We start from the raw sequence: 11,898 nt of genomic DNA, 5'->3' as shown, positions 1-11,898 counted from the left end.
ATTTTTTCCTTCATGACATAAATGTGAAGTGCGAACTCCAAAATATCCTGAGACACAAATGGCTTTTTGGAAAGAAAACAAATCTAAGAGTCTATTTTGTTGATCCCAATTCTTTTCCACAAATAAAAGGTAACTGTTTTGAATACAGAGATTCAAGGAAGGAACTTAAATATGAAATTGCAGAACTACTAACTGTGGTATGTAACTCATTGCTTAAATCAGCATCTGTACCAGTTGACTGGAGAGTAACTAATGTAATGCTGATTTTTTTTAAAAAGGGCTCCTGAAGTGATTCTGGTAAGCCTAATTTCACTACCAGGCAAATTGGCTGAAATTATAGTAAAGAACAGAATTATCAGACACACAAATCAACATGAGATGATCTGATAGATGTCTGGGAATGGGTGACAGACGATGGATCATTCGATGATTACCTGTTCTATTCATTCCCTCTGAAGCACCTGGCATTGGCCATTGTCAAAAGACAGGATACTGGGCTAGATGGACCTTTGGTTGGACCCAGTTTGGCATTTATGTTCTTATAAAATCATGAATGATGTAGAGAAAATGAATAGGGAAGTGTAATTCACCTAACACAAGAACTACAGATCACCCAATTAAAGTAATAGGCAGCAGATTTTAAATAAATATAAGGTATGTTGATAGAAGAGGGGTTCATTAATGGCTATTAGCCAAGATAGTCATGAATACAACACACACACACACCCTGGGTTTCCCTAAACCTCCAAACACCAGAAGCTGGGACTGGATGGCAGGGAATGGCTCAACTGTTCATTCTTTCTGAAGTATTTGGCATTGGCCACTGTCAGAAGACATGATACTTGGCTAGATGGACCTTTAGTATGACCTAGTATGGCTGTTCTTATGTTCTTACCTCCTCAGAAATCAGAATATTGAAAGGATCCAATCCTCAGACTAGTAGGACACACTGAATTTTGTGGATGTGGGATATGCAGCATCCTCAGAGGAAAATGCAGCAAAGCAGCTTCCTCTGTGCTGGCCCTTCTGCATGCAGGTGCTTCCTACCCCACTGCAGTCTTCAGATTTTTGTCCATACTCCCTCATTCATAATCCACAGTTTTGGCATCTGACAGCTAACAGAATTGTTACCCAAGTTGCTACTGTTCTAGTTTACTAGAACCATCACCATTCAGTTCCTGAAGAAAACTGTGTTTGGTCCAAATAGTACATTTTAGCCAACTAGCTATCAGATTGAACAAAAATCTCTCCTCACTTGCATCTAATCTAACTCTTAAATAGGTGCCAAAGCACCACAAAGCTGGAGTCCATTAAACTGACTGATTTTTACAAGAGACAAGGTGGGTGAGGTAATATCTTTTGTTGGATCAAGTTCAGTTGGTGACAGAGACAAGCTTTCAAGCTTGTCTCTCTCACCAACAGAAGTCGGTCCAAGAAAAGATATTACCTCACTCATCTTGTCTCTCTAATTTCCTGGGATCAACAAGGCTACAATTACATTGATTTTATAAGGGCATAACACAGGTACATGTGAAAAGAGTTGTGAAAGGAATATCAGAACTTGAGAATTATTTTTAAGGGTGGTAGATAAATCCCACGCTATAAAACTGGATGGAACCAAATCTTCCTTTCACTGATTGGGTCTAGTTTTCATAAAGTGGGCTTGCAAATGGAGTGGGATGAGAAAACTGATCAGGGAGTGGAAGTCAGATCTGTATTTCCACAGACATCTCAATATTCTACTCTCTATGCCATGATGACTAGCATGAAGTGAAATCCTTCCTGACTGAAATGGATTGCTGGTGTTCCAGGACACATTTATTTTCTAAAGCAAGCCAATATAGGTGATGCAAAGACTTTCAGAGATCAATCAACCCACATATTTTGACTTAACTTCACAAAGCCTCTGGCATGACTGCACAGCTTAAAACAATGACAACAACAATTCCAACAACTTAATAAGCATATTAGCAAAAATATAGGCCATGATTCACTTTTATTTGTGTGGCTGTATCCACAAAAGAAATATACTAAGGAGTCTGTTTTCAGTCAGAACACTCACATACAATCAGTGTCTTCATTATAATCGTCATCACATGGCTCCTCTTTCAGTTAATGTGACATCAATTATAACCAAAGACACCATTTTTAATGTAACAAATGCTTAAAACAATTTTAATAAGACTTCTGCATGACATCAAAATGTAAACAAAACAGAAAAGATGGCTTGAAGGAGGGCTTGTCAACACTAAAATAATAATTTAGCAGAACAAACAAAAATTGAATTAATGCCAACAGCTAATTCCCTAAACATCCCTTTTATTGAACCCTGACCACCTCTCCCCTCGCATGCTCTTTCTGACGCACTCTCTCTGCTTCCAAATATCCTTTCCATTACACTCCTATAGCTCTGAACATATTTCTTCCACTACTTGCTCATTAGCACTTTACTGTATTGCTAGATAGTTTCTAAAATGACATTAGTTGAGTGTGCTAATGGAAATTGTAACAAACAGGAGTCTCGGTCCCTGAACCAAACAGGTCACGTGTCATTGTGGAGTGTCTTGTAAAACAGAGATCTCTTAGACCTGGTCTACACTAAAAAGCAGTCGACTCAGCTATGCCACTCAGGGGTGTAGATTTTTCACACCCTGAGCAATGTAGTTAAGCAAGCCTAGCCACCGGTGTACACAGTGCTAGGTTAGCGGAAGAATTCTTCCACTGACTTAGCTACTGCTTGTTGGGGAGGTGGATTACCTGCACCAATGGAAGGGGTTTTCCCTTTGATGTAGGTAGTGCCTATGCTGAAGTGCTACCGCTGCAACACTGCAGCCCAGTGCTTTAGCATTTCTAGTGTGGACTAGCCCTTAAATGTTCCTTACACTGTGTTTTCTCTGAAATTCTACTAGGGCTGACATTTTACCACCATGTCACCTACTAGAAGACATGGTGAAAAATACACTGGAAGCGGGTCTCCGCTACTCCTCCCACCGTTGCTAGCACTGGTACAGCTGCAAGGACTCCAGAAGAATCAGTGTAGACACAGCCTTATAAGACTCATCTTTGCTAGAAAATTAGGTCATGTTAAACATGATTTTGCATTCATTGTATTGAGAAAAAATCATGATTAGCATTGTGCCAGCTGATCAGAGATAAAGCTATGGTTCTAGCTGGGTATACCCATGTCCAGCTGGCATGATGTTAAACAAAATGGTCCCTGTCTATATTGACTGCAAAGTTGTGTTTAACATTGTGCTAGTTAACACAACTCTTCAAACATGACCTAATTTTCTAGTGAGGACAAGCTCATAGGGTAATTTCTGTGAGAATAGTTAGCAGCATTCAAACAGTGTGGTAGCCATGGATCCCTACAACTTTCGGTCCAGGTCTTCAGCTGATGGAAACTGGTGTAGCTCCACTGAAGTCAATTGGAGGTTTGCCAATTTATACCAGCTGAGCATTTGGCCCTGTTTCTGTAAAAGAAACCACTATAATAGTTTCCCTTCTCATCCTAACCTATTAGTATAGATTATACTCAAAATTTAAAAATATAAATTAAAACACATCAATTAGTGATGAACAAGGAATACAGACATCCAGACTGCAAAACAGCTTTCCATAGATTTTGCTGTTTTCATAAGAATCTAAACTTTTGAGAACTGCAAAATGAAGAGAAATTTGCATACACCCTGAGGCTTTTTTGATGAATAAAGAAGGCCTATTTTTAAAAAATCAGGGAGGCGGCTGGAGAATTGCATTAAAAAGTTAGGAATATCAGTTTTGACTTCCTCTTTCTTCCTAAAGGATTTTGCCATTTGTTTGGAGGACTCACAACGTGACATCATAGGAAGCTGAAACCATTACAGCATTAAGAGTAAAGGATAAAACAAATAAATACATTTCTTTGCAGCTAACCAAGTTCAATCTATAGCTCTGCTTCTGGAGATAATTTTCCCAATATAAACCATGCCCCAGTGATTCTGGAGCATGCAAACCAGACTACAACAAATTCACAAAAAGCCTGGCCCCGATCAAATTCACACTGAAAAAAATGGGAAGATCACAACTGAATTCAGTGGGCAGTGATTCAAGCGCCAAGAGAGATGTGACTTTATCCCATTCATCTCAATTGGCTCTTATTGCCGGTGCTTAGATATGGTGATAGGAGCTTTAGAAATGCTGACAGAGATGGGAGCATAATTAGATGTCAACATTATTAACCTATTTACTGCTGATCATTGTATCAAAACCAGCTGACTAATGTGCTTAATCCTGTGCAGCTGAATGTATTTTTCATGTCCTGACATTCCATAGGAATAAGTCTGCAAGTTTAGATACAGCTATATATCATATGGTTGCCTGAATAATTGAGGGTTTTTTTTCTATTTTTCTTAAAAATTGGAATTAAAACATGATAAAGTGAGAGACAAGCTTCCAAACTACACAGAGCTCTTCCTCAAGTCAGGCTCTGTGTATCTCGAAAGCTTGTCTCTTTCACCAACAGAAGTTGGTCCAATAAAAGATATTACTTCACCTACCTTGTATCTCTAATATCCTGGGACCAACAGGGCTACAACAATACTGCATATATTTATAGGGTATTCAGTTTTAAAATGTTTGATATTCATAATGTGGCTTGAAGAATTTTGTACATTTCTTATCGAACTTGGCTCAAAAAAGTAAACTTAGTTCACTTTAATAACCTGATAAGTAATTCTGAGCCTTCCTTGTGTCTTACATCATCTGGTTTTGAGTCAAACCAATTAGAATAGAAAAAGACAAAGGCTCTAGATGTTCAGAGGTGCTGAGAACCCCCAATTCTAATTGTCAACAGTGGGAGGTCGGGTACTCAGCACCTTTGAAAATCAAGTCCAAAATACTTGCTGAAATTGTGAAAATTTAGAGGTGAAAATCTTTCCCTACAGATTTTACTAAAGCACTCTACATACTTCTGTTGTCCCAGATGAACAACACTGCACACAGACATCCATTAATAAAGCACCATTTCTAAAAGCAATCTCATCAGAAGTATTACCTTCTAAAACAAAATTGTATTATTTTTAATGCATTTGCAAGGCACTCATCACCATAAGCACAAATTTGTTCACCCACCTATTACCAAACAGAATTGCTCCTTGTGATCTTGTAGCAATTAAAAACTTCTCTTACTAGTGTGTGGAGAACAGACTCCAATAGTATGAAGATTGATATTTTATCTCTTAATTAAAGTTCTTTATACCTTTTGGTACTTTGAAGAAAATATAAAAAAGAATGCAGGAGGAAAATACCTAATCACTGAAGGATTTCCTAATGTCGTTACTTTTTTTCCCATCATGAATGGTATATAAAAATATTATATTTGAAATTACTGAATAAAAGAAGTGGATGGGAGGCACTAATGTGCAGCCAGCTACATCATATGCATTTATTCAATTTGATTCCATGCCCTGAATTTCCCCTTTAGTTTGACTGACAAAGTAGAATTGTTATATTAGCTCGTCTCCCCTTTCATCTTCTTCTCCATCTCACTCCCTTTTACATTTTATTCAGTGAAACTCCTGCTGACCAATAAGGTTTCCTTTAGTTTCCCTCACCTATCCACTTCCCAGCTAAGTATTTGGGGTTGCAATAGTTCTCTCATTAACACCTTTCTGACCTCACAGCAGAAACCTGGAGTGACCCCAAAGCCAATACGCCTAAATTTGTGTACAGTGCCATTTTACTATGCACAGGCTTGGTTGTACCACATGAGGATTTCACGTGACACACCATTTTGAGAGGGGCATGGAGATACAGAAAGGCACAGGGTTCCCCTAATTCAATACCAAATTTATCCTCCGTACACACCTAAGTAGTTATGACATAGTATGAGAAACTGAAACATAATTTAAATCTTTCTTAATCATCTTTAAATACAAGAAGCCAACATACCAACTTTGCTCACCAAAAGGTTTGCAGTCTAACAAAAGATGGTACTTTGCTAAAAATCGAACCAAGGAAGTTTCTAATAAGGTGTTTCTAAAGAGTTTGCACGTTGGTGTTCACATTTATTCTCAGTTGCTTCAGATCAATTTGCTTACTAGTCAAAACCTAACTGCCAGCACTGCAAGTTCAACTAGGTAAATGAAATCTAGGTGCGTTGTATCTGCTGCATACATTATCACCAATTATAATAATTCTGCATCCAAAACTTAGCTGCCAGGTTTTTTTGATGATGCAGAATAAATTATTGCATGTTCTTCCTATGTTCTATTGAGTAATAAAACATGTTTGTCAATCAGCTATTCAGATATTACTTAGATGATGCACATGAAGCAGATACTGGATGTGCAGTAACAAGGGACAATTTTTACAGTCCACTTTCCCCTCTAACCATGCTTTAAAGAGGTAAATGGGAAAACGTGCCCATCACAAGATGCCATTACAAACATGTACATCTAACTAATGTAAGCCCTGATCTTGTAAATACTTGTACACCTGAGTAACTTTAAGCATGAGTAGTGCCAGTGAACTCAATGTTTGTAGGCTGAGAGCTGTGTCTCTATGACTCCTTGTCCTGGAGAACGTTCTGGCAGCCAACCTAATCTGCAGCCTGATGCTGAGCACTCATAATACCTGTTGATATAAATAGGGATTCAGTTGTTCCACACTTCTCCGGTTCAGGCCCTTAATCATCTTGGCCTTTACTTAGCCTTCTGATAAGCTTAAAATAAAGAAAATCCTGTCCAAATTTTTCTAATATACTTCACGTCAGCCCATAATACTTAAGATCTCTCTTTTTAAAAACTGAGCCTGGCTAAAATTTTAAGCTATAAAATAGGGTATCAACAATGTTATATACTTAGGAACCAAGGGATGGAGGGGCACAGCATCACAAAATGTTCCAATGAGAACACCTCTATTGCCACAAAAGTCCATGGGTTTGATTGGTTTCTCAGATATGTAGACATGCTGCAGCACACTGTATCTTATTTAAAAATATATCACTCATACACAGAAGGAATTTTTACAAGATAAGAGTCTGCAGAGCTTGGATCTAAGTAAAAATAAAACTATTTGAGAGGAATGAAACTAGAATTTCTATAGTACATGATCACAAAGAGAAATTAAGAGAAATAGGCACTCAGCAAAGGGATGTATCTGAATAAAATTGTTCAATGCACAGATCCCCAGTTTTCCTTCCATTTTCTCATATGGGATTTTTGTGACCCTGCACATCAACGTCGATAAAAATAAGAAAGAGAGCCTTTTCATTTTGGCATTTTGTTTTTCTATGTTTCGTTATGACTGTTTCTATCAGTTACACGGAAAGGGCTTTAACAGAGGCTTCCTTCATCCCGGCCTCTGTGATGTGATCTTTTCGCCTTCTCAAGTCATTTCAATAAATATGTTTCTGTGCATCTCCTCACATCAGGCTGATGGAGCACCTGGATCAAATGCTCCTGTAGTCAGAGCCACGGGCGACAAATGCTGCTGCTTCCCACTCCACAGTAAAGAAGGAGATTGTTCCAAAGAACCCAACCACTGCCATGATCAGGAGCTGCCACTGAAGAAGAAGGTAGTTGCTGTAGAAAAATGCGACTGCAGCACAGATGGACTGAAAGAAAAAACACAAAACAAAGGCTATCACTGCAGGTATGCAGTCTAACTGTTCTATGTAAAGATTATCATTACTGACATGCATACAGAATGACATTTAGCCTTTAGTTCTCTTAGAAATATACTCCTTTATCAGATATTAAAGGTAAAAAGGCTTCACTATATTTCTGTATTTCTTTTGGTCTGATACACAGAAAATTCAGTTTTAACTTCTGTCATCTAAGTGGGCTTCACTGGATGAATTGAACACCACACACAAGGATATTTATAATATCCTATATTCAATTCTCTGGTACTGAAACCACTGTGTCTCATGCACAACACATCAGAGGAATGAGTACAGTATATAAAACAATAACCTGAATAATCTTTTCCCAGTTTTACAGCACTTTATTACAGAACCAGAGGCATGCATGTATGACATAACTGCAAATTTTACCAAGTGTAGCTGTTTAAATGCACTCCACCCTTGTTAAGGATTCAAGCTACAATACTCATTAGCTCCCAGCTAGATTAAAGAACCCTTATAATTAGCCTGACCCATCACGTTAAATACTTAACTATCTTGGATAATGTTATCAAAATGATGAATGGTGCATTGGGAAATCATTGGAAATAATAAAGTCCTTACAAACACAGCAGCTGTGATCTAGTGGATTAGGCACATGGCTGGGAATCAGAACACCCATGTTCCCAGCCCCAATTTATTGGGTGACCCTGGGCAAGTCTTGTCACCTCTTCATGCCTCAGTTTTCTGACTATCACAATCCAAGATCTGGGAAAGCTCAAAACCAGAAAGGTTTCCTCTTTTAGAGGGAATCCACTTGGGCTCCATGTCTGCTAGTTTATCAACCCATTCAGAATAGGAGAAAGCAATCATTTATGTGAAGGGCTTCTAATTTAGTCCACAACTGGCTTAATTATAAATATTTTGGGGTGATGGTTTAAGACATGTGAAATGACCATTTCAATTCTTCTTATGCCCATGCTCCCCTAACCAAGTGTTGGGCACAACTGGTAACTCCAAGTGACGTGGTACAAACTTTTAAAAACTTGGAAACCAACATTTAACCAATACATTTGCTGTTACCTACTGCCCAATCTCCAAAGACTTCTTCCAGTAAATAAATATGTAAACCAAAAATCAGAATCTGCATATCTGAACATGCATTTAGACATTAAAGCAGAACCCACCATTATCTATAGCTCACACTCAAAAACCTGAGAGTGCCTGATGGCTCAATACATCAACACAGTTCTTTTATATTGTTCTCCTGAACCAAGGGCTACTACTTGAAACAGTTTTTGCACAGAAGACAGAACAGGCTCCCATCCTTTCTGGGAAGGATAGTACAGTAACTCCTCACTTAAAGTCGTTCTGGTTAATGTTGTTTTGTTGTTACGTTGCTGATCAATTAGAGAACAGGCTCGTTTAAAGTTGAACAATGCTCCCTTATAACGTTTGGCAGCTGCCTGCTTAATGTCCACTGCTTGCAGAAAGAACAGCCCGTTGGAGCTAGTTGGTGGGGGCTTGGAACCAGGGTGGACCGGTAGCCCCCCTATCAGCTCCCCGCTCCCCTAAGTTCCCTGTGCCGCAGCCGCCCAGCAGGCTATCAATTGCTGGCAGTTCAGCTGTCCCTCCCCGCACTGCCATGTGCTGCTCCTGCCCTCTGCCTTGGAGCTGCTCCTGGGAGCCTACTGCTTGCTGTGCCGGGGTGGGCCTAACGTCAGGGTGTCCCCCTGCCTCCCACTTACCCCATCTCCATAGAGCGGGAGGGTGGGGGAACATGACAGGGCTCAGGACGGAGGGAGCTTGCTGGCACCAGCTGCTGTCTCAACTTGCTGATCTACTTAAAAAGGCAATGTACTTAGAGTGGGGTCAGCGTACTTAAGGGGCAATGCGCATCTCTCTCTCTCACACACACACAGGGTGTGTGTCTCTGTCTCTGTCTGCCATGCTGTCTCCCCTCCTTCCATTTATGCTGCCCTGTAGAGTGTGAGGTTACATTAACAACGTGTTAACCCTTGAGGGCTCAGCCAAGTGCTAGTTCATCATTTAGCAGCAAGGCATTCCCTGGAAAATCTCTCACCCTCTGCCTTCACCACCTCAACCAAGCTTCACAATCATCATTGCTGTGTACAGTATTAAATTGTTTAAAACTTATACTGTATAAGTAAAACTTATGCTGTATTCATATATATATGAAAAAATTTCCCCGGAACCTAACCTCCCCTCCCCCCATTTACATTAATTCTTATGGGGAAATGGGATTAGCTTAACGTCGTTTTGCTTAAAGTTGCATTTTTCAGGAACATAACTACAACATTAAGCGAGGAGTTACTGTATTAAATTTATTGAGCTCACTAAAAAAATCTGTATTATTTCAGTAGAATACTAATTATTCATATACCCCCAAAGACATCTTCACATACACAGTCTGACTTTGCTACTTGATGCAAGATAATACCTGGACAAACTTGAAAACAGCAAAGGCAGGTGCACTGTCTTCTGAATAAAGGAACCCCAAAATACTGAGGAGTTGGGTGTTAAAGCAGCTGTCTCCTAGTCCCAACAGAAAGCTGCAAAAAATGGCCAACGCTTTGCTGCAGGGAAAAATGAAACCAACTTTAATAGGGATATTCAGCTATTGGCTAGTACTAGTACACATAGAGATTCTCAATATAAACAAACTCTTTTGTCAGACTTGTCTTGGAAATAAAAGTAGAAAATTTAATTCAGGTTTGAATTTTGATGGAAAATTACTCATGTGGGTGGTAGAAATATTTCCTTACAGGATTTTTGTACTCTGAAATTCTAAGTTTTCTGCCAGCGCTACAGCCAGTCAATCCTACACTGAATTGGAGCTGCTAAAACAACTACCTCACTTTGGGACTCCTCTTCTGTTAATGGGCAAGCATATCTGGATCTTAATGTCTGCAACCACCGACCTCACAATGCTTTCCCAGGCAACAGAAAAGTAGTAATGCAAATCTGACAGCCAGGGATATGGAGAGCATGAAAACTGTATGAATATGGGAGGCTTAAAAAGGACCTTTCAAATTGCAGAAAATTTCAAATATAATGCTTAACACAAATCCATTAATATGTTCACAGTTTCTTACACTGGCAAATTAGCAGTTACTTGTATTTAAACATGGGATTGCTCCCTTCCAACTCATTCTCCTTCACACCTGTGTGTGTGTGGGAAGCAAGATGATAGAACAATGGGGGCACAGAAACAGAGTAGTCCCTGCAATATCCTGATCACAGAGATTAAATTCTGCTTGGCCCTTACCTGGGTTATGCATGCACAAGGCAAGAAAGCTTCCGATGCCCACTCCCCAACACTGAGCACCCCTGTAATGGGCAGGCAGAATCTGGCCACAAGTTAATGGAGTGGACCTGGACAATGAGTATTCAATTGGCTTTAGAAATTGCTGTCACAGTGTGTGGTATAGTTGTGCCCTCTGGTCTATTAGAATATCTGGAATCACTGGCATCTACAATAACTAAAGTCATTTCTCAGATCATCATTAATAATGTTCACAAACAATGCACTTAATATGAACTGACACCATTCTGATCTGCCCCCTACATTTTGGTATGAATTGCTATAACATCTGAAGCTACTGAGAATGGAGAACTGTGGATGGAAACCTTCTGTAAGGTCTTGATCACTAGTCAGTGAAAACAGCTTGAAGCTACCTTTCCAACAGAAGAACAAGCTGCTTCTCTCCAAGGCTGTTAAAAAAAGGACAGCGATAAACTCTTTTCCACATCCAGCTAGGATAGGCCAAGAAGTAATCTGCTTAATCTGCAGCAAGGAAGTTTTAAATTAGATATTAGGAAAAACTTTATAATTATTGTATAAGGATAGTTAACCTCTGGAACAGGTTACCAAGAGAGGTTGTGTAATTCTTGTCATTGGAGGTTTTTAAAAACCGGGAAGACTAACACCTGTCAGGGATGGTCTAGGTATATTTAATCCTGCCTCAGTGCAGGAGGATGGAATAGATGACCTCTTGAGGCCCTTATGATAGCCTCACATTTCTATGCTTTTGAATTCACTGATCAAGAGAAACAAAACACTTTGTACCTTGGATTCATATAAGCCCTATTATCTGTTCCTTCGAACGAAGCAATGGGGGCATCATTTGGTATGTTGTAAAAAATTAAATAAAAGGCTACAAAATGGACCACAATGCCAAGCATCACAACTGGGTTCCTGCCAAAGCGATTATCTTTGTTCACTAAGCCAAAGAATCCTCCACCTGTAGGAGGGGAAAAGAATACATAAT

The 11,898-nt window shown here is 39.4% G+C and overlaps 1 protein-coding gene across 2 annotated transcripts in view; it reads right to left on the bottom strand.

Annotated features, from left to right (window-relative positions):
• Nucleotides 1-1,977: 1,977 nt before the first annotated feature.
• MFSD11 (major facilitator superfamily domain containing 11) overlaps nucleotides 1,978-11,898 on the bottom strand; it is a 29,981-nt gene continuing 20,060 nt past the window's right edge. For both annotated transcript variants that reach the window (XM_054047272.1, XM_054047273.1), the window contains exons 11-13: nucleotides 11,697-11,871; nucleotides 10,068-10,203; nucleotides 1,978-7,597 (exon numbers count right to left, since the gene is read on the bottom strand). In XM_054047272.1, coding sequence (XP_053903247.1) covers nucleotides 7,433-7,597; nucleotides 10,068-10,203; nucleotides 11,697-11,871 — 476 coding nt within the window. In that variant the 3' untranslated portion in view covers nucleotides 1,978-7,432. The remainder of the gene's footprint in view (nucleotides 7,598-10,067; nucleotides 10,204-11,696; nucleotides 11,872-11,898) is intronic.

This window comes from Malaclemys terrapin, chromosome 13 (genome assembly GCF_027887155.1).
Source record: "Malaclemys terrapin pileata isolate rMalTer1 chromosome 13, rMalTer1.hap1, whole genome shotgun sequence".
Taxonomy (NCBI): Eukaryota; Metazoa; Chordata; order Testudines; family Emydidae; genus Malaclemys; species Malaclemys terrapin.
This window is presented reverse-complemented; position numbering and strand designations above follow the sequence as displayed.